General features: G+C 35.0%; 1 protein-coding gene across 1 annotated transcript in view; it reads left to right on the top strand.

Annotated features, from left to right (window-relative positions):
• LOC150092367 (uncharacterized) overlaps positions 1–23,886 on the top strand; it is a 151,161-nt gene that overhangs the window by 69,724 nt on the left and 57,551 nt on the right. Inside the window, exons 6-7 of the mRNA XM_090414852.1 lie at positions 9,090–9,211; positions 19,383–19,517. Of these exons, the coding sequence (XP_090270978.1) occupies positions 9,090–9,211; positions 19,383–19,517 (257 nt within the window). The remainder of the gene's footprint in view (positions 1–9,089; positions 9,212–19,382; positions 19,518–23,886) is intronic.

The raw sequence follows: 23,886 nt of genomic DNA, 5'->3' as shown, positions 1-23,886 counted from the left end.
AGTATCCCTGTTTAAGGCCATGTGAAGCACCTAGTGATCCAAATGCTGCGAAAATTTGCAGGAATACATAGTGCATTATGCACAAGCAATGTCTGAGAATAAAAAAGTAGTTTCAAAATTCATCACCCAGGGGCACTATATGATCTACCAAATGCAGGTGTGGTGATTTTTTTGTGTGTGTAAGAAGGAGAAAAGCAATACAGTCATAAATAACACAATTTTATTCACTTCTATTATGCATTCATGGGCTGTTGTACTGCTCAATGTGCTGCCCTTCCCAGTATGCCATAAACTGCATCCTTTGCACAGTGTGTTCAGTGGCAGAACGCAGCTCGTCAGGACTGATGTTGCCCACATGCTGCATTATGCTGTCTTTCAGTGTTGGCAAGTTATCAGGATGAATCTGATAAACCCTGTCTTTGAGAAATCCTCAGATTCAGAAATCACAAGAGGATCAGATCAGATGAATGAGGTGACCATGCAGTGGGAAACGTACTGATGATCACTCTGGCTTCTGTGAAATGTTCTTGAAGAACCTCCTGTATGGAGTGACTGATGTGTGAAGGGATCCTGTCCCATTCCATGAAAATGACTGAATTTGTACACAAGTGTTGCTGTAACTGTGGCATAACAAAATTGTTTATTATATTGTGATATCTCTCAGCAGTAACTGAGCAAGTCGCACAACCCATCTGGCAAATGTCCTCAAAAAAGAAGAATGGTCCAATGATAAAAAAAAAAAAAAAAAAAAGCTGTAAATCTGCATCAGACGGTAACTTTGGATTAATGCAAAGGAATTTGTTGGATTGCATGAGAGTTTTGCATACCCGGCAGATGTTGGTATTCACAGCTTCATTCAGGTGAACATGAGTCTCATCTCCCCACAAAATCATTCATGGCCATGTAGTGTGCAACTCCACTTGAGCAAGAAATGTTATAGCGAATGTCAGTTGAGTTTCAAAATCCTGTGGATGCAACTCCTGTTAGTATTCATTTCTGTCCATTCAACCTGGGTTAGCTCGAATGGGTAGAAATGCAGAATCTTCTGTAGAATTTTTCAGACAGTTATGTAAGGCACATCCATCTGTCTTGATACAGCATGTGCACTTCAGGAACCAACACTGTTGGATTTTTGGATTATTATTTTTGGATTATTATTTTTTTATTTTATTTTTTTCCTCAGATATTGCTTCCACATGATGCACAATGTATTCCTGCAAAGTTTTTCAGCATTTGGATCACTGGGTGGTGCTCCACGACGCCTTAAACTGAGATACTTTAATTTTCATCATCCTGTATATATATATATATTAACAACCTTCCTGTTAGGAAGAAGAAGAAGAATGCCTTGTATTATGGTAAGGTAGTAAGAAACTTATGATATCGAAAGCAATGCTGTGAACTATAGTACACCTACTTGTGACAGTACATGCGAGTTTGTGAAAATAAGAGAAATCTGTTTATTTTTATTTGATTAGCTACTTCTGCTATGTATATGTTGTCAGAGATTGCTTGTAGGCATGTGTGTGTAATTTTTAATCCTAGTGTGGTAAGCATTTGTAAAAATTAAACCAACAAAATGACTCACATTTTTTTAAAATTCTGTCAGTTAGCAGAAATTTCTAGTACCTTCAGTTGGCATCCAGTAATTGTCTGTGATAATTTATTTTTATATTTTTCTCCGTTTCATGACAATACTGGTTATAGTATTTTTTAAAACCCTGCAGTCATCAAACTTATGCAGTGGAATTATTTTGCCCTCTTTCCATTCCCTAAGCATCTTTCCAGAACTATGGCTTACATTAAACAGCTTGGTCAGAAGAGCTGCCAGTTCTCTTGCACAAACTTATATAAGACATTTCATCCATTGAACTCATTCCACACATCTACAAATGCTATACCATTTCTCCTGCACAACCTACACATTGGCTCATTTACAGTCATGGGCCTTCTTCTCAACTTGCTTCTACTAAACTGTGGCAGCAGACTGACAATCTTTACTCTTTCACTGCTTATTTGTTTGTACCACCAACTCTTTCATATCTTCTCACATATCACCTGTGTCGCCTTCCAGATCATATGTACCTTCCAAATTAATATCTATCTCTTTCACTTTCCCTGTGGCCTCACTGCATTGCTGATCTCCTGAATCTCTGTCTCACGGAAACACAGTTTTGTTATACTCTTTTCTAGCACTCCTCTTATCATGGAGTCTCCATATAAAGCTTTATCCTTATCCTCTGTCTTTTGCTCTTTCATACTCAGCTTTCCCTTCCCTTGCATTTTCTTTCTCTTTCCCTCTGCCATATCACCCAATATGCATTTCTCCAAACATTCTATCCTACATTTTGTAAGATATGTTTGGAGTGCACTATATTCACATTTGCACTTTCTCGTCTTTCATCATTCAAGTCTCCACTCGTCATTATTCTTTCTTTCCCCCACACTTCTGGCACTCTCAAAATACATCATCACTCATATTCACCACTTTCGTTTTCACAAATCTTTCACCCTATGTAGTGAATGCATTTTGCACTTACTTGCAGCTTACAAAATGACACATTGAAATCATCTACTACTTTGCACTGTTGTTGCTATAATACAATACACTATACAATGAATTGAATTAATAGCTCTTGAACCACCTAACCAAACAAGAATATGACCCATACCACAGTAAACACACACACAAAACTAATAATTCTGTGAAAATAAAATCTGGTAACCAATTATTTTCAAAAGCAACTTTTCATCTCTAAAATCATGATTTTTAACTCAGTGTGTCCTCTGCAAAAAAAAAAAAAGTTGCAAATGAAATTGGTAACACTATTTTTATTATCATCTGATCTCCAGGGAGTCAAGGACTCATCGAGGGAGGCCATACACCACCTACACCAACTGTCATACCTTCTCTTAAACTTCTCATTCACACTAGATACATCACCCCTTCAACAAGCAAATTGTTCCACTCACTCACTGCTCTTTGAGAGAAAAATCTAGCTTTCACTCCTTTCTTAACTGCTGCACTCAAACTTAACTTCCACAGATGACCCCCTTGTCTTCTCTATACCTTCAATATAATGAAAAATTTCATCAACTGATATCCTATAACACCTTCTCAGAAGTTTATACAATTCTTTCATATCACTCTGCCTTCTTCTTTATACTAGTGTCTGCATTCCAAAATACCAATATCATTTTTGTAACTCTTCTTGGCAGCCCATCCACAGCTTCTTTATTCCCCCCCCCCTCTGAACCCAGGAGACTAAACTTACACATAATCATCAGCATATTTTTTTTTTCCATTGTGACTTAAAAAAACTATTAGCTATTGTTAATACAATAGCTAATAGCTTTTTTTAAGTCACAATTGATCATCGGCTTATTTTTTTCCATAATAAAAACTGTATATCTACTTTTGCACCCCTGTGTATACTTTTTCTCTTCTGAACTACAAAATAAGGTCTGACTTCACTTTTAAATATGTGCTAGCACATCTCAGTAGATCAGTTGCTAAAAAAAGTATAACTTTTTCTTCAAATTAGATTCTTATTTTAGCAATAATTAAGAGGTGACCTTAGGTTTATATCTTCTGGTAAATGTTCACTGCTGAAAGAAAACTCTTTCATATAAATTGATTGGCCTCTGTTTTTTGCTGCTTCTGTAACTCAAATTAACTTTTTTTCTCTAGCTCATGCAAAAACTTATATTCATTTGAATATCAACCTTTTCACATTCACAACTGTTGATACAAATTATGCATCTTCCTCCAAGCATGTGCACATGCACACTACCCTTGCTTCAAATTTTCAGTTAAACTTATGAATTATCTTTCTGGGTAGGACATACAATTTGTAAAATAAATTTTGAGATAAGGTAAATAGTGTATGGTACAGTTTCAGTGTGTTAAACAAGGATAATTTATTTTACTGTGCCATTTTTTGAGACCCAAGTGAATTGATTTATTAATTATAAGAAGTTAAATTTGTAATGGGGTATTGGACAGCATGAACTGTATTTCATCACTGAGTAGGTAAAATAATGCATCTCATTATAACTATGCATTATGGGAAGGGCCACTATCCAGACCAGTTTTTCCCTTTATTGAGGTCTCATCAGTGGGAGCCAGACCCAGAAAATATAATTTTTGAAAGTTAATTATTAAAACATATCTAAATGACAATTATCAAATACTCCACACTACCAAATCAAAACCAGAAAACTTCCTATGTGCACGTCAGATCTAGTATTTGTTAATATATTGTGATATATCAATTTTGAGTGTAAATTAAAGATGCCAAGAAATTATATTCTTGGTTTAATCCTTTATCCAAGCGTAAGCAAATAAAAATTTTCACATGAAGTAACATCACAATTGGGCAGCTTATATGTAGAGGCTAATGACCTCACATTAACTGCCTTAATATCCCATAATGCAATGCACACATCCTTACATACATGTATAATGCTATGCATTATGGGAAGGGCCACTATCCAGACCAGTTTTGACCTTTATTGAGGTCTCATGAGTGAGAGGCTACTGACCCTTCCCATAATGCATAGCATTATGCATGTCCATAAGGATATGTGCATTGCATTATGGGATACTAAGGCAGTTAATGTTGAAATCATTAGCCTCTATACACAAGTTGCCTATACAAAGTTTAATACTTTATATAGGCAACTTGTATTTAATATATAGTATAACCAGGTGAAAAAAAACTTTCAACATCTATCTCTAATTCAGACTATTTTAGTAATAAGGTGTGACACATTTTGAATATTTGTATATAGAAATATGACTTTTTTGCATTTGCCTTGGTATCACTTCTGGGTAATGGTCCATCCCATAATGCATAGCATTATACATGTCTGTAAGGATGTGTGTGTTGCATTATGGGATATTAAGGCAATTGATATGAAGTCATTAGCCTCTATATAGAAGTAGCCTAGTCGTGAAGTTACTTCACATGCAAACTTTGTTTACTTACACTTGGATAAAGGATGTAACTAAGAATGTAATTTCTTGGCATCTTTGATTTATAGTTTAGAATCATATGATCACTCTCACATATACTAACCTCAAGGTTGCCTGGATCCATGCTCACCTGAATCCTCCCTTGCCCAAACATTTCTAATTTCCCTTACTCTGCACTTCCAAATTCTCACAGAACAACTATCGAGAATTCTGATCCAAGATGCAAGCTGTCCACATTATAAAAATTCTTCCTTCCTTCATACTCACTTTACATATCCACACCTTTCCTCGTGCACAATCTGCACACTGACTCATTTGCAATTGCTCTCCAAGTTGTGAGATTGTTGCCACTATCACACAGTGGCAATAATCTCGCAACTTTTACTTTCTCGTTCTTTTTTTTTTTCCATGCACTAAAAACTCTCATGTCTTCTCACATACCACATTTCATCATCATCATCATCATCATCATCATCATCAAATTCCTGCCATGTACCCTCAAGGGGTGTACAGGATATGATAGTACTACATGAAAAAAATTACATCATTATTAATTTCCTATCTACAATTTTCCTCCAAATCAGTCTGTTACTTGTCAAGACTCCAACATTATCAGATCTTATATTTCTATCGTCTAGAGCACTTTGTATCGTATCAATCCACCTATATCTTGGCCTTCCTCTGGGTCGTTTTGCTGCCACCCTGGCAGAGAACACTTGTTTTGCTAATCTTTCCTCGCCCATTCTATTTAAGTGACCATACCACCTGAGATTAGCTCTGCTAACGCATTCCTGGATGCTGACAATGTCAAGTTCTTTCCTAATATCCTCGTTTTTAATATGATATTGCCATTGTTGCCATCTGTTCACGCCTATAATCTTTCTCAGGACTCTCATATCTGTGGTCTCTAGTCTTTGGTCAAGTGTTTTACTTCTGACCCAGCTCTCAGATCCATAAGTTAAAACTGGTTTGAACACTGTCTTGTATACAGCTAATTTAGTGTTCCGACTAATTTCTCTCTTATTCCATATGAATTTATTCAATTGACTTCCCACCATACCAGCTTTGCTGATTCTGTTGTCTATTTCTATATTTAATTTACCATCTTCAGTAAAAATCGTGCCTAAATAGCTGAAATGTTTTACTTGTTCCACAGGTTCTCCATTCACAACACAGTTGACATTTTCAATGATTCTGCCTATTTTCATTGTCTTTGTCTTTTTATTGCTGACCTTCATACCATATCTATTACAACAGCTATTCAATTTAGTCAGAGAATCTTGCAGACTTGTAGCAGATTTATTTAGAAGTATAACATCATCTGCATAAAGCAAAGAGCTGACATTAACATCTCCAATTTTGATATCATGTTTAATACCACTTTCCTTCATAATGTGATCCATATAGATAATGAATAACAGAGGGGATAATGTACATCCTTGTCTCACACCAGATTTAACATTAAACCATCTTCCTGTACTTCCTTCAATTCTGACTGCTGACTTACAACTCAAATAAAGACTAAGTATTGCTTGGTATAATGCCCCATTCACACCATATAACTGCAGCGTATTGAATAGCTTCTCTCTTGGCACCTTGTCATATGCCTTTTCCAGATCGACAAAACTTAAATACAGATCTTTGTTATATTCCCATGCTTTCTCGACTATTTGTCGTAAAGTGAAGATCTGATCCTGACAGCCTCTATTTGGCCTGAATCCAGCTTGTTCTTCACCAAGCTTTTCTTCCACAATTCTTCTCAACCGTTTCTCAAGTATACTTGCATAGATCTTGCCAGGAACACTCAGTAGAGAAATACCTCTGTAATTCTCACATTCAGTTTTATTTCCCTTTTTATATATGGGTACTATGAGAGCTCTACTCCAATCATCGGGAATTCGTCCCTCTGTCCAGGCTTTCTGAACTATGCAGTGCAGCCACTGTAATACTCTTATACCACCATACTTCAGCATTTCTGGTCGAATATCATCTACTCCTGCTGCCTTTCCACATTTCAAGCCTTTGATGGCTTTTTCTACTTCAAGTATGGATATGTATTCCTGACTGCATGCCTGGTCAGTGTTTTTTACCACTGTGCTGTCATCACTGCTTGTTTCATTTAGCAGTTTTTCAAAGTAATTACTCCATACTTCAAGGATATCTTTTTCTCCCGTTTTCATGTCACCTTTATCATCTCTAATTCCTTTTACAGCACTCTTTCCTCCATTATTAAGTTTCTTCAACAACCTCCAGAATATTTTGCCACCTTCTTGATATTTATTTTCTATATTCTTGTCTAAGTCCTCCCATGACTTTTGTTTAGCTAGTTTTACACAGTGTTTAGCATTCTTGCATTTGTCTCTATATTCTCTAAGAGCAAAAGCTGACTTATTTGCCAGGAACTTTTGGTATGCTTTCTTCTTTTCCTTCACTGCCTCTTTAACTTCCTGTGTCCACCAGGGAGTTCTGATTTTTTTATCCTTGCACACAACCTCACCACATGCCTCTCTGGCAGAATCAATCAATGTTTTCTTCAGAGTTTGCCACTGAATCTCCAAGGTTTGGTTCCTGTTCTCAAACTCTTTCATTTTTTCTTCAATAATCTTTGTGTATTTTAGTCTACAGTTCACATCTGAGAGCTGCTCAACTTTTATTCGCTTTAAAACTTTCTTACATGTTATTCTTTTCAATATGAAATGCAATTTTATCCTGCTCAAGACTAAATAGTGATCACTTCCAATTTCATACCACATTTGTCACCTGCTAAATCAGTTTGTATCAAAAATAAGTGAGAAAAGGAATTTAGTAAGGGAGAAAAAATCCTTAATAAATTTTTTGGACATTTAGTTTGTCCTGAAATTATGAACAGAATTCGTCCTTTACCAGTCTCTGATATGTTATTTAATTGAAAATAATGATAATGAGATAATTTACTTATAGTTAAGATCATCATTTTATCTCATTTTTTAATATGAGGTTTAAATTTTGGAACTTCCTATGAGATTTACATGAGATAACAATTTCAGTTTTTATAGATACTACTACAGGGTGATCCAAAAGTCACACACACCATAAAATAAATTTGAATTTTTCAATATTAGTGCCAAACTTTATAGAACTAAATTGCTACAAAACAAAGCTTATAACCATATCTTTATAAAGGCATAAACAAATAACATTACTAAAGCAAATGTTCAAAATGGCCACTTCATTCTTGAACATAGGCTTGTGATCTTTTTACCAAATTGGAGGCATCTCTTTGAATCATGGAATAACTGACTGTTCTAATGCTTCATTGGTGTTCATCAATTGTGTGAGGATTATTTTTTATACACTTTACCTTTCAGGTCATCCCATAAAAAGAAATCTGGAGGTGACAAATCTGGCGACCTTGGAGGCCAAAGCCTTTTTGAAAACAGTTTGTCACTAAAAAAACTCTTGCAAAAATTGCATTGTTTTATTTGATGTATGGCAAGTGGCACCACCCTGCTGAAAACAGCAATCATATTCTTCAATCTCAAGGAGAGCCATGAACTGGATGGTGATGTCCTGGTACAGTGCACACTGTTCAATGCTCTCTCAAAGAAAATAGGTCTGACAATGTGATGGCATGACTGCACATCACACTGATTTCAGAGAAAGCTTTGTTTGGTGGTTCTCCAAGTACTACCATATGACCTACCTGTTTGTACAGAGAGTTTTCTAAGACTCTTTGAAGGTGAACTTTGCAACACATCGCATACCCCAGTCACTTTAGCCTCAGTCAAAATGGAAGTCTTCCATGCTGTTATTTGCCCGCATCTGATCCAGATTCCCGAAAGCATTTGATTAATTTCATAATTGTTGAATTTTGAGGAACAACAGAATAGGGATACGTCTGATGGAACTCCTCTACAACATTTGTGTAAAAATGAGAGGCAAAATAACAACTCATTGCACATTCAGTTAATTTAACCTCAGTTAGCTGCAAAGCAAGTTTATTTCCAAAATTGATAAGCTAATTGAAAGATTATTGGGGGAACACCTGTTTATCAATTTGTTAAAGACTATTTCAGTAATTCTAATACATTTTATTTGTCTCACCACTTTCTCTATTTTCCCTTTATTTCAGCTGCATCTTATCTTCACTGTTCCGTATGCCATTTAATAGCTTGGGCAGAAAATAGGCAGAGAAACCTTCTTAGTGCTTGGAACATAATTCCATATCTTCTTATTACTTATTCTGATATAAAGGTATAAAATTTATAAATTAATCAAATATGCTCTCAAAGTTCAGTAATTTAATTGATAGTTATTTATTAAATGAAGCACAAGGTCTGCTAATAATATTCATGAGTAAGTTAAATGTATTCTACTTACTTATGATTTGTAGTATATAATGAAAATTATTTTCTCATTTAATTCTGCTGAATCTTATTTTCCAGAGAATTCATGCTTTATTCCTCAACTTTATGTATTTGTGGGTAAATTCAGGTATCCTAGATAGATTCTGTACCTGGACACAACATTCTTTTTTGCTGGACAATCTTCCAGATCTGTTGGAAGATTTTCCACTACAAATTCATGTTGAAATCATAGATAGTATTGGACTAGCTAAGTATTAGGCAGATTGACTATCCTTAGTCTCCAAAATTTAGATAGGACCAAACAGTCTTAATTACTTCTTTGGGAATAACAGGCATAAGCAGATTTAATTATTTATTATTTACATACATGTTGAATGTGGCATCACCATGACAGAGTATGAGGTATTATGAGGGATTTATAGCATTGTCTGTATAATAATGTATTCATTCCTTTTATCCAACTAAGTCATAACATTATAAAATGCAAACAAATTGCTAAAATATGATCTCTCTTTAGTAAACACATGCTGTTTTTGCAAAATGTAGCTTGTATGTGAATTGGTGCCAACTTCTCTAAAAATCTTCACCACCATTCCAGAGATGCTGATAGGTCAGTAGTTAGACACATCAGTTTTTTTCGCTACTCTTGAACAACAGAACTATCATACATTCCTTCTATTCCTGTGGGACCTATTCTGAGCTGAGACTCAAGTTATAAAAATAAGTCAAGTGTCAGTCCAATTCATCTCAACATTCCTTTAGCATACATCCTGATATCTCATATTGGCAACTCCCCTACTCACACCCTCTTTATACGGTTTCCAGGGATGACCTCTGGTTCTCCCCTGATCTCCCACTATTCTCTGTAAAATATCTTGAGCTGGAGAAAGAATGTCACTGTCCCCCAACTTGGGGACAAGTGTGACATAGTCAGTCACATTCTTTGATTGCATAATCAAATCAAATTGATTCTTATCTTTCCTCTAAAACATAAAGACATACATAAATATACTTGGACAGCAAGAGGATGGAAATCAATATTAGATTACTTCATATTAAATGAAAAGACATCAAAATTTTCACTAGATGTTAGAGTTCACAGAAGATATGAAATAAGCAGTGACCACTTGTTAAAATAAAATTAAGATTACCACCTAAATGGCAACAAGTAACAAGAACAGAAAGAAAAATTTGAAACATTTGTTTATAAAACTAGACTATTGAATGACACAAATGTCCAATGGCTATATGAACAAAGAATTAACCAATATCTAGATAAAATAAAACAAAATGAAGAAATAGAAATAGAATGGCTTAATATAAAAATGATACTAAATGCAGGAGCAAATGAAAGCTTAGGAAAGACTAAAAAATTCAATAAAAGGAAAAAACTGAAGATCTGGGATGATACAATCAAAGAAATAATCAAAAAGAAAAAAGAAGCCTATCACAAATGGTTAAGCAGTAAAAGATTAGAAGATGAAATAGAATATAAAAGAATAAGAGCCATAGCTAAAACAGAAGTCAGAAAAAGACATAGAGAATCATGGAATAAATTTGTTTCTAATTTAGAACATGATTTATATAAAATAAGACCCAATGTATATAAGATTTTGAAACACTTAAATGCAGATACCAACGAAAACATAAAATTAAACACTGAATTGAAATTAGAAGAATTTCTAAATTGCTACACAGAACTGTGGACAGACAAATATTTTAAAAAAGACAACTGGCAAACAATTAACGAAAATGAAAAGGAAATAACTGAAGAAGACTTAGAAATCAGCTTGAAAGAAACAAGAAATGGAAAATCACCTGGAGAAGATAAACTAGGTTCAGAACTATATAAATATGCAGGAACAAGATTCAAAGAAAGACTCTTATTATTTTTAAATAAAATTTACTCAACTGGTATCCCCCCAATAGAATGGAAAAAAGCAATTGTGATTCCTATCTTTAAGAAAGGTAATAGAGATGACCCTAAAAACTTATAGAGGTATCAGTATAGTAAATTCCTGTTACAAAATATATAGCAGAATCTTAAATAACAAACTAATGAAATATTCCGAAAACTTTATTCTAGAAGTACAGAATGGATTTCGAAAAGGACGATCATGTATAGACCCGGCCTTTTGCCTAAAATTAATAATAGAGAAAAGAAGAGAATATAATTTACAAACACATATTGCATTTATTGACTTTGAAAAAGCATTTGACAAAGTTAAAATTTGACATATTAAAAGAAAGACAAATACCAAATAATATCCTAAAAGCTATCACAAGTATATATGAAAATAATCAAATACAAATAAGATTAAATCACGAGCTATCATATACGAGAGAGATAAACCAAGGGGTCCGACAGGGATGTCCCCTCTCAGCAACTCTTTTTAATATCTACTTAAATGAAATAATAATAAAATGGAATAAAAATTTACATCGAGGAATTAAACTTTCTCCTAAAGTTAACTTAAACACTCTCCTCTTTGCTGACGACCAAATAATAATTACAAATTCTGAAGATAACTTACAGAATGCTATTTTAGATCTAAATGAAATATCCAAAGATTATGGCATGATAATATCAACAGAAAAATCAAAAACTATGGCCTTTAAAGGACAATATCCAACAAGAACTAAAATAGTAATAGATAACAAGATCTTAGAACAGGTGAATTCATTTAACTACCTAGGATGTACGATCACATATGAAAAAGATATAAACGTAAAAATTGCAAAATATTTAAAAATAACAGGTGTAATTAAATCTATATTTAAACCAAACCTAGTTCAAAAACAAACCAGGCTAAAAGTATACAATCCATTAGCCCTACCAGTCTTAATGTATGGAAGTGAAATCTGGACAATAAAACAAAAAGACAAACAAAGATAAACAACAGCAGAAATGAAGTTTATGAGAAAAACTGCAAAGTATACCCTATTTGATCACAAAAGAAACGAAGATATTATGAAAGAATTAAACAAAGAACCAGTAATAGAAAAAATTTAAAAATATAAACATAAATGGATGGAACATGTTCAAAGAATGAAAACAGAAAGATTACCAAAACAAGCCTTAAAGTACAAGCCATTAGGAAAAAGAAAACCAGGACGTCCTCTTAAACGATTCAACGATGACTTCTAAGGCCGGAACAGGCCATGCTAGGCCTAAATCCTTGATACGCATGATGATGATGATGATTTTGTTCATTCCTGCTATCTGAACTGCCAGGTCCATGACAACACTCCATTATATATTTCATTCCATTAACCTCAACTCCACATCAGATAGCCTTGTCTCTACATACAACATTACTATTATTCTTTTCATGAATTCATGTTTTTTTCTGATGCTCTTGGCATATGTGTATAGACAGTACTACAACTTAAATTCACTAACCACAAAAAACTTTTACTCACCTAAGATATTGGGCTGCTTTATATAAATATTGTTATAAGTGATACTTAAAAAAAACTAAAATTATGATCAATGACAAAACAAAGTAATACATTCTTTATTTCATACTACGCATTACATATAATTATACAGAAATATCTTTTCTTTTAATGTGGGTTTAAAATGTATGCCATAACACAGCTCATTTACATAAGGGCCTCCAGTGCATCTTTTCTTGGTTGAAAAATTCCACTTAACAACTGACTTATCTGAAGCAAAATCTTGCAAAGAAGGGTAATTCGTATGCATCATCAATGTCATGCAGGGTGGAGGAATTTTGATGATCTAAACTTCCTTTTTATTTTTATTTCTATTTCACTAAAACCTTCTTCACATGGTGACATACTTGCTGGTATAATGGCTATGATTTCAAGCAGCCTTGAGAAAAGTGGAAACCTGTCCTTATTATTCATTGTTCTTTTGAAAAAGGTCTTGCATGTTTAAATGTTTCCTTAAAACTTTAAACTCTTACTACTCTTTTACCAAATTTGTTGAAACTGCTTCTTCATTATCATCAAAATATTTCCTGAAATGTTTACCCAAAATCGTGATATCTTCTTTCCCAAAATCTTCCAGATCTTCAGGCCAGGTAAATGTATCAAATACTGAAATAGCTTTGGCATTTTTCTGATTCATTTCACTAAATCTTTTTATCAAATACATTATTCCTTCATCTATTATTGTTTTTCTTTCAACATTTGAAAAATTCTGTATACATTCTCTGAATACCATTATACTCCTACACTCCATGTTAAGGCTTAAGTGCTGGGAGGACATGTTGGAGATATAATGGAGTGTTGACAGCACTAGGAAAAGATTAAAAACTAATTTTAATGCTTCTAATATTTTGTCTCAGTCACTGAGACATCTTCAAGGAGTACAAACAACACTTGTAACACATGCACAAAGACAACACAATACTTAACCATACTCTAACAATACTCTAAAGTTCTATTAAATGCCCTTTATGGGCATTTGTAGGCAGCCTAGGATGTTAACTGGGACCTCTGGCAATTATTGTTTCCCAAATTTTGTGAAGTTTAATGCATCCATATTTGTTTAAGTTAGGTTGACTTGTGAGTGCTGCTGCAGATTCCAAAAACAGTCTTTCTTTTTTGAATTTACTATGGTGGAACATGGTGGGTTTTTTTTGAGGAGATGTTGTGAATTGTATCCAATACATGGTCTTCAAGGCTGGATTGACCATAGTCATGGTTATATATGTAAGATTTGTGTTCTTCTAACCAGATCATGACTAAGCTACCTGTCTGTCCAAAGTTAGCTAACTTGCAGGAACAGGATACTTTGTATGCTCCAGGCACCGAGAGATGAGGAAGCCGATCTTTGGTAGAACGGATAAGGGTAGCAAGTTTCCGGTGGGGCTTAAAAGCTGTGTAGAGGTTGTACTTTTTGCAAAAAAAAAATTTATATTATTTTCATATTAATATTTTGTATTTAGAGTCACCCACGTGTTTCATTCAGTACTGTATTGTGTTGTCTTTGTGTGTGCATTACAAGTGTTAACTGTACTCCCTGAGATATCTCAGTGACTAAGACAAAACACAGTAATACCCCGACTTACGCAGTTTCTTATGTGTACGTATTCCCGTCACGCCTCACCATTAGTCGTATCTTTTCACGCCGACTGCATTCACCAGTGTCGCACATGCTGTGAACAAGCACTGACGTGTTTCGCACGGTCTCCATTCATACATGATTTTTATAGTCTACAAAATCACACAAAAAATAATAATGTCGTCCAAAAGAAGCAAGTCTGATTCTTCTACAGCTAGCGAGAAAAGAAAAACATTGACTTTGGAAACAAATGTGCCACAGATGTAGAGGATGGTGATGGCATTTCTGAATGCCTTCTGAAGCGATGGCTGAGGAATGAGGAGGAACTGATTATGTTTTTAATTCTAATCACTGTAACCATTGGATAGGAAAGTGTTGTGTATATGGTTGAGTTCAGTTGAATGAGAGGTTTCACTGGAACAAAGATTGTAGGCGCTGTTGGTTAGAGTTTTAATGATGCCATATTGTTGAGATGGGTGGTGGGAAAGTTTGTGGTTGTATCTACCTGGGCGAGTGGTTTTCTATATACACTGAAGGAGAGGTTACCATTCGGAAGGCGTGTTACTAAGGTGTCTAGGAAGGGTGGATGTAGACTATTGAGGTGACTGAGGGAATCTAATGTGTATGGGCCATGAGGCCAAATAGAGAACACATCATCTACGTACCTTAGCCAGATAGAAGGCTTGAGAGGGGCTGAATCCAAAGCTCGTTTTTCAAAATTTTCCATGTAAAAATTGGCAAGGAGATGAGGGGGCAGGAATCCATAGCGGTTATCTGTTTGTAAATTTTGTTCTTCCAAGAAAAATAACTAGAATTGATGGCAAAGGAAAAGTGATCTACGATATTAGAAGGAAAAACATATTTGGGAAACAATAATCATCAGAGGTCCCAATAAGCCACAAACGCCCATAGAGGGCACACAACCTAGATATGACCTTAGAGTTACCCACGTGCTTCATTAAGTATTGTGTTGTCTTTGTGTGTGTGTTACAAGTGTTATTTGTATTCTCTGAAGATGTCTTAGTGACTGAGACGAAATACCAGCAGCATTAAAATTTAATTTTTTAATCCTTGCCCATATGGAAAGTTCAAAGGACAAGAATCTACCATTGCTTTTGAACTTCATTGACTTTACTAAAGCATTTGATTCTGTTGACAGGGAACGACTATGGGAAACGCTCAAACTTTATGGCATTCCACCTAAACTTATCAGGGCAATCAAGACACCCTACCAGGGATATCAAGCCACGGTACTAGTTAACAGATATAAAACAGATATTTTTCCCATCACCACAGGAGTCCTACAGGGAGCTACTCTGGCCCCATATCTCTTTATCATAGTGATTGACTATATTTTTAAATTAATGCAAGTTAAATCTGAAATCCTTATCAAAGACCCATATATCCAGATGCACCTTTAAGACCTGAGCTATGTAGGTGATATAGTTCTTATTGACTCCAACATTACAGATGCCCCAAACCACTTCAACAACCTTAGGAGAATCACAGAAATATTTGCACTAAAAATAAACTCCCAAAAAACAAAGATATTAAAACATCAGTTAGATGGGCACATATATATAAATCAAAATGATCACCTTGAAGAAGTAGAGGACTTTGTATACCTTGTATCACACATCTCAGATTTCTTAACAGACATTAAAACAACAAAACAGAAAGCACTGCAGTTCCACAGAAGTCTTAATAAAGTATGGAAGTCGAGCCTCATCTCAAAGAAGACGAAGATTCGTCTTTACGGTGCACCAGCCAGTCTATCTTTCTGCATGGCTCCCAGACCTGGAACATCTCAACAAAAGCAGTGATCAATATTATAAATAGCTTTGGAATTATTTGTCTAAGAAATATCCTGGATTACTCCTGGGAAGGCCACATTCCCAACTCTACTATATTAGATGAATATAGTCAGCACTGTTCAAAGAAACCAAATAAAATGGCTCGGCCATCAACTTAGACATCCATCCTCTCTACCCTTTGATTCTCTGATCCTCTACGCTCCTGCAGATGGAAAAAGAAAAAGAGGCAGACCCGGAACTCCATATTGGAAATACATCAGCAATATTCTCCCTATTTCCCCTCCAACTCTCTGCATCAGAGATCCATCAATTAGCATATGACAAGAGAAGCCTGGTTTTCCTTCACGTTATAACAACCTCAAAGTCCTATCTTAGTGTACACAGATTACTTATTTGTTTTTATTGGTTTCCCTATTTATAATTGTAAAATTATAAATAAATGATGATGATGAATCCTTTCCCAGTGCCGTAATACTCCATTAAACCTCCAACATGATAATTCTCCTATATTATTATGTAATTTAAAAATTTCCTCTCAAAAGGTCGTAGAGCTTCTCTAATTTCCTTTAGTTCATTCAGGGTATTTTGTTTGTTCAGGGTATTTTTGTTCATCCACATGGTATTTTGTTTGACTTATTAGTAAGTTTTCCCTCTGAAAATCCCCTTTTCCATTGCCAATTTCCTTTAAATGCATTACCACTGCAGCAGAATAGTTGTTAACACGTGCAGTCAGTGCTCCCCCCCCCCTCTTACTGAATAATATCTTACTGAATGCAGATACTTGAAATGCAGGATTTTTGTTTGTAACATGGCTGCTTCTTTTACCAATTCTTTCAGTCTTTTTTTTTTTTTTTTTGTGAATTGGTAAAATATATAATTGTTTTACTACTGTTTCATTTTTAGCAACAAAGGGAACATCTTTAATCAACTTTAAAACAGCTAGATTCAAATTATGTGCAGTACAATGTGTTGATATAAGCTCTAACACATTTCTGTTTAATTATGCTACTAGTCCATTTTTTTTTTTTCTAACATGTTTCTTGTTCATCTGTTCCAATGCTTACTAACCAATTACCAATCTTTCATGGCAAGAATAACTTACTTGTTTCACTCTCTAGTATATTAAAGTACCCAGAAGTTGTTGAGTTTTGAAGAGGAATTATGGAAACAAATGTCTCTTTCAGTTTCTGATTTCTGTCTATGTATCTCAAGAACAAGTTCCTCATATGAAATATCTGTAGAAGCATCTAAAAGGAGACTCACTCTACTGGAGTCTTTGATTTCCTTAACTAATTCTTGATTAATGATATCAGCAAAAACCGACACAAATTCTTTACATTTCATGCTATTCTAGTATACTTCTCTACTCGGCCTGTATCTGAGAGGAAAGAAGTCAACAGACACCATAGTGTGAGGAACAAATAGCCATGGTGCCCATCTTAATAAGATGTATGACCTCCTTTTGCTGCTATGGCAGCAATCTATGGGACATACTTTTCACATACGATATTGATCAGTGGAAATTTGGGACCATTTTAACTGCTGGCATGTAATGAGGTCCTGGACTGTTGTGGGGCAGATGTGGAGGCCATCAACTGTGGTGATGTTTATGTCCACAAACCCCACAGTTACAGCAGCAGCAGCCTTATGAAATGGCGCATTGACTTGCTGAAAGATACAGTGGTCATTTCCATAGAAATATCACAAAGTAGAAATTGCCAAACAGAAAGATTACCAAAACAAGTCTTAAAGTACAAGCCATTAGGAAAAAGAAAACCAGGACGTCCTCTTAAACGATTCAACGATGACTTCTAAGGCCGGAACAGGCCATGCTAGGCCTAAATCTTTGATACGTATGATAATGATGAATGAGGAAGCATTGCATTGTCCAGAATGTTCAGATACCTCTTGGAGCTCAAAGTTCATGGTAACACAAACAGAGATCTGAGGCCAAACCATGAAAAACCCATACCATCACACTGCCATCTCTGAATTTCATAGTTAGGGGTTATGCATTCTGTTAAGAGATATTCAGGGCATCCAAGACACCCACATCCATCTATCTGCTCAGTAGAGGATGTAACTCTTTACTCCATAACACAACTTTCCAAGCTTCCACATCCCACTGTACATGCTCTTTGTCCAGAATGTTCAGATACTTCTTGGAGCTCAAAGTTCATGGTACCACAAACAGAGATCTGAAGATGAAGATGACACTGCATGTTGGTTCAGGTAATGTGAGCTTGCATATTGTGGTCCTACTATGGAAATTCATGTTGTACCTCGGATGTTAATGTTTTTGTGCAGATTCATGTTCCAGTCAATTCCTGGAACATGAATACTGTTTAGTGTTTTTAATCTGCATTCAACATATCGGGTTGACAAATGGCCGTTTTAAAATATTATCTTTCGTAGCACCCTGTGGTCATGTTTGGTGAGTGTGGTGGGTTGTCCACTGTGGGTAGCACTTGCAGTTGACTTCCTGCACTTCCATCTCAGTATTGTGTCACTGATTGTTGACCTGGGATGGCCCAATTTGTCAACAGTTGCCGAACAGATAGGCCTGAAACATGTCATCCTATCATAAAGCCTCTTTCAAACTCTTGTCAGTTCTCTTCTCAGCCATTGCACCCGGACACAGTTGCACTGACTTTGGAACATTACATTCCTCCAATTTTTACAGGCTACAAACACGTGACATCACATTGTATGATGCATCGTGCCCATGAGGGCGTCCATTGATTTCTTTCCAAGCAGTTAATATCATGCTTATTTAGCAACTCTGTCAAATGTTGAGCATGCTGCTCCTTGCAGAGCATAGCTTGTTTGTCTACCCATTCCTGTATGTGAGATCTTACCAACTTCTCTAAAATCTTCACTACCAGAGATAATGATAGGTCTGTAGTTAGACATATCAGTTTTTGCACCACCCCTTGTACAATGGAACTATCATACATTCCTTCCATTCCTGTGGTATCATTCCTGAGCTGAGACTCAAATTATACAAACGTGTGAAAGGCCTAGCCAATTTGGTAACAAATTAGCTAAGCCAATTTTATTACCAAAAAGCCATTTGGTAACAAAATTATGAAATCATTATATTTATAATGAGACTAGTACCTTTTATTAGACTCTAAATAATATTCATGGTCTGTTTTTGATCCTTTTTATTTTTAAACAAAGTTTTGTTTTCTTTTTCCCTCAATCAGAAAGCTGAAATATTACTTGCTAATGTGACAACTCTCAGTTGGCCAACTAAACAATCCCCAGGTTTAATGGTTCATGTTTCAAAATGCTTAGAAGAGACATGGAAATGCTTATGTGATCAATACCACGAGCTAGAGGTAAGTTTAAAATTATGCTTTTTAGTGACTTTTTGTTTTATTTAAATTAACATTTTATTATGTTACTGTTAATTTCTCTTTTTCAGGAATCCTGTAAGAGTCCTTGAATACACATGCAGCCAGAATGTGTATTCAAGGTGATGTTTTAGAGAGATTTTGTTAACAAATGTTTTATCAATAATTTATTATTCCAGGAAAGATTGAATTTTCCAAAGTGAACAGTTGCAAATGTTATGAAAAGACTTAGTTGACCTGTGATTGATACAACAAAAATTAGGAAATGAATCTGGCTAAGAAAATTGACAGACAGTGGAAAACCCATAAAAGAATTTTTGCACAATCTGTGAAGAATCTTCCCATTGAAATGTGAAATCAGCATTATGGATATCCATGAAGACTTTCCAGTGAAACACTGCTGAAGTTCTATTAACAATCCTGATAATAGAACTATAGCTGAAAAAGTTTCATGTAATACTATTCATTGTCAAACGTCTACACCCCGATAGTGCAGCCAGAAGAATGTCACTGTATTTGCTCTGCACTTGAAATGACCTAGGTTCAAATCCCTTGTATATAAGCACTTTTTATATGAAAGCCAAATCCAGTCTCATACAGAGGTTCAACTTCCTGCAAAAACAACGAAAATTAGTTGGTCGGCCTCCAATTAACACACATAATATATTCTATTTATATCCTTTGTTTTGGCAATAATTCCACTGAATCCAAACCAAGTCAAATGTTCCAGAGATAGTTTATTTATATTAATTAAAGTATAAAGTTGACTTGATATTATTCCTTAATGTTAGGATTCATTTTTTTTTTTTAATCAACAGTTATGATTAAATTATGAATATTCCTCTTGAAATGACATGATTGACACCAATTGGGTTCTCAGGCAACTGCAGTATAAGTTATCATATAACATGGCTGTTGCATAAACTGGAGAATATGAGATTGGAATATAAACTCTAGACTTGGATCAGGGGATGGTTGACAGACAGATATCAAAAAGTGGTATACAGTGGGTTAAGATTTAAGATGATCAGTGGTGTACTTCAGGGTTCAGTCCTTAAGCCATTATTGTTCAGTCTATACATTAATGACATTAGACAGGGTCTAACATCAGATATGCAGTTGTTTACCAATGATGCAAAGATAGACAGCAATCAGGGATGCTACTGATATTCAACATTTACAAAATGATTTGAATATGCTGGAAATTTGGTCAAACGAAAATGACTGTCAGTTTAATGTTAGTATAAAGTTATGCACTTTGCCATAATTAGAGTTCCAGCAACATATTATATTCCGGGGTTATGTTACAAGAAACTGAGGAAGCAAGGGATCTTGCTTCCTAAGTTTCTTGTAACATAATTGAGGAGGCAAGGGATCTTGGCATATTGGTGGATAGGAATTTGAAGTTCAAAGGTTACATGACAAAAGTTGCAAATATAACTCAGAGGATAATAGCGATGTCGAAGTGAACCTTGACATGTAAGGATAATGAAGTCTCTGCCTCTTTATAAGACTTTGATAAGACCACACGTGGAGTATTGGGTGCAGATTTAGTCTCCCTGGTTCCAAGGGGTTAGGGAAGCTGTGGAAAGGGTGAAAAGATGAGTTACAAAGATTATATCTGGATTATGGGATTTAGATTATGAGGACAGATTGCAAGTATGTGGAGTGCAGACTCTGGTTAACAGGAGAAAGAGGAGTAATATGATAGAGGTCTATAAATTTTTGAATGGGTGTTATAAGATATTGTCTGATGAAATTTTTTTTTATATGGAAGGTGAGGAGAGAATGCAGGGGCATCCAGAATTTGTTCACAGTCAAGAAGGGGGTAAGAGCTAGGTTTTTCTCTCACAGAGCATTGAGTGAGTGAAATAGTTTGCCTTTAGGGGGTGGTGAGTGCATCTATGTGAGTGAATGAATTTAAGGGAAGGTATGACAGCTGGTTTTGGATGATTTATAACCTCCCTTGATGAGTCCTTGACTCCCTGGAGGTCTCAGATAATAATGATAATATGTAAATTGTCATATTTGAATACCTTAGCTGAGTAAGAAAAAAGAAAATAGTGATAGATGAAATGAGTGAGTTACACAAGAAATCAGTCGTAATCCATTGCCCAAAGAAAAGAGTGGGAGAGGGAATTTCTAAGGCTCAGAATTGAAGTTGTTTTTGTTATTTTTCAAATGAACTGTCCAAGAAAAGAGTGTCTTATTGATCATGTTGTTGTTGTTGTTGATATTGACATCTTCAGACTGGTCTAGAACACAAGAGCTTGCAAGAACTTTTAATGTAGAAAGTAATCACCATTAAATTCTGAGTAGGCAAAAATAAGTATAACAGTGAAATGGCAAATTTGTGAGAAAGTATAACAGCTTGAAAGCATAAAGTGTGAACCACAATTTTTAGAGATCCACTAGTAAAATTCTGTAGAAAACATTGGTAAATGCAAACTTTGGAAGTATGCATGTGACAGTTTTCTACAAAGACAAAAACACAGTAACTATATACTGGATCCATGAAAAAAAGAAATCATATAGAAAATTTCTGGTTTGGTGGTGGGGGAGGGAGGATCAACATTGTGACTTGAAAGAACATAGAGAAATATGGAAGAAAGCTAAGTATGTGCAAAGTAGCTAAATGCATATGTATCTAAAGGTTTAGGTGTGATTGATTATTCATAATAGTGCTTCATAGTATAAACAACATGAAAAGAGGAAAAAAATAAATAAATTTATTAATCTTATTAATATTTTTTCAATTCACCTACGAGTAGATTTGCTTGATTGAAAATAACCAGTATTTTAATTCATATGCAAATGGTTAATTTATACTGGCTGTATTTCCTCTACATGTTTTGGTGTCTATATGATTGACAACATTATCAGGAGGTTATTTAACATAAATAAAAAATAGCAAAAAATTTAGATCAGATAACACCTGTCTTGAAAAATACAAAAATTACATCCATGATCATTTTTATGGCAAGTCAGGACTAGTAAACCATACCTCTGGATACTCCGTCACATATGGTTAAATGAAGAAAGACCATGGTATTACATAGAATATGCTATAGGTCTGAAAGACTATTTTTAGAATTAGCATCTATGTGAAGCATCTCCTTCCCCTAAAAAAAACACACATATCCTTTATATTTGCTATTTCTAGAGCTAAGTTATAGATACCGCATTTGATGTTGAACATTAGGTCTAGTGCCAGTACTTGCTTTGGAGCAAGAGCAAAATTATGGCTGAGACTAACGGCACTGACAAGCAGCATCACTAAGCCTTTTTGATGACATGTTAACTACAGTACCAAGAGATTGACCTAGAGAGATGTGTTTAGAATCCAGAAGGATGTTGTACTTTTTGATGTTTTTTTTTTATTATTATTTTTAAGAATTCTTTCCTAGCAGAGGCTTTTGAAATATCAAAGAAGAATGATACAGAGCTCAGTGTTCAGAATAGCTGAGAGTTCTGACTGCAGTGAGCTGATGATTAAACAGGTTTAAATAAACCTGTTTAATAAACTTTCCAACAGTGATTAAACAGGTTGGCCTTTTGTAAAATATGTGAAGATACAAAAATATTAACAAACTGGATGAAATTTAAAGTCAAGTTCAAATCTAAAAAAGGCCCTCTGTATCTACAAGTGTGCCAGTTTTGCTCTGCTATGAGTACCATCCTCTCTGCTACCAACATAGCCTCATTCATCAGCTCATTGTATTTGGACCTCTCAGCTATTCTGAAAACTGAACTCTGTACCAGTCTCTTTGATATTTTAGGAGCCTCTGCTCAGAAAGAATTCTTAAAATTAAAAAATAAACACATCAAAAAGTACAGCAGTCTTCTGGATTCTAAACATACCTCTAGTTCAACCTCTTCATACTATAATTAACATGCTATCAAAAAGGCTTAGTGATGCTGTCATCATTTCCCTTAGTCTCAGTCATAATCTTGCCATTACTCCAAAGCAAGTACTGCACTATACCTAATGTTCAGCATCAAATGCAGTATCAGTAAATTAGCTCCAGAAGTAGTAACAGTATTAGGCTTGACATCACCAGCATTCTTTCTTTGATCTTTGCCTCTTAAAAAAATCTATCTTGCCAACTCAGTATCCTCAAGAAACTGCACAAAGATAGCAATATAGTCATCACCAGAGCTGATAAGGGAAGTGCTACTGTTATTCTTAATGCTAGTCAATACAATAGAAAAATGGACATCATTCTCAGAGACTGCTCCAGCTATACCCTTTGATTATGATTGATATTTAGATTACAAATCTCAGATCAAAAAATGGAAAAGTTGCTCAAAAAAATTTTTTCCTGCCCTCCAGAAATCACAAAAAAATTTAAAC

The sequence above is a fragment of the Typopeltis vanoorti genome, chromosome 26 (genome assembly GCF_054136105.1).
Source record: "Typopeltis vanoorti isolate ZY-2024b chromosome 26, IOZ_Tvanoo_1.0, whole genome shotgun sequence".
Taxonomy (NCBI): domain Eukaryota; kingdom Metazoa; phylum Arthropoda; class Arachnida; order Uropygi; family Thelyphonidae; genus Typopeltis; species Typopeltis vanoorti.
Note: the sequence above shows the minus strand (reverse complement) of the source record. Positions and strands in the feature narration are given on the sequence as shown.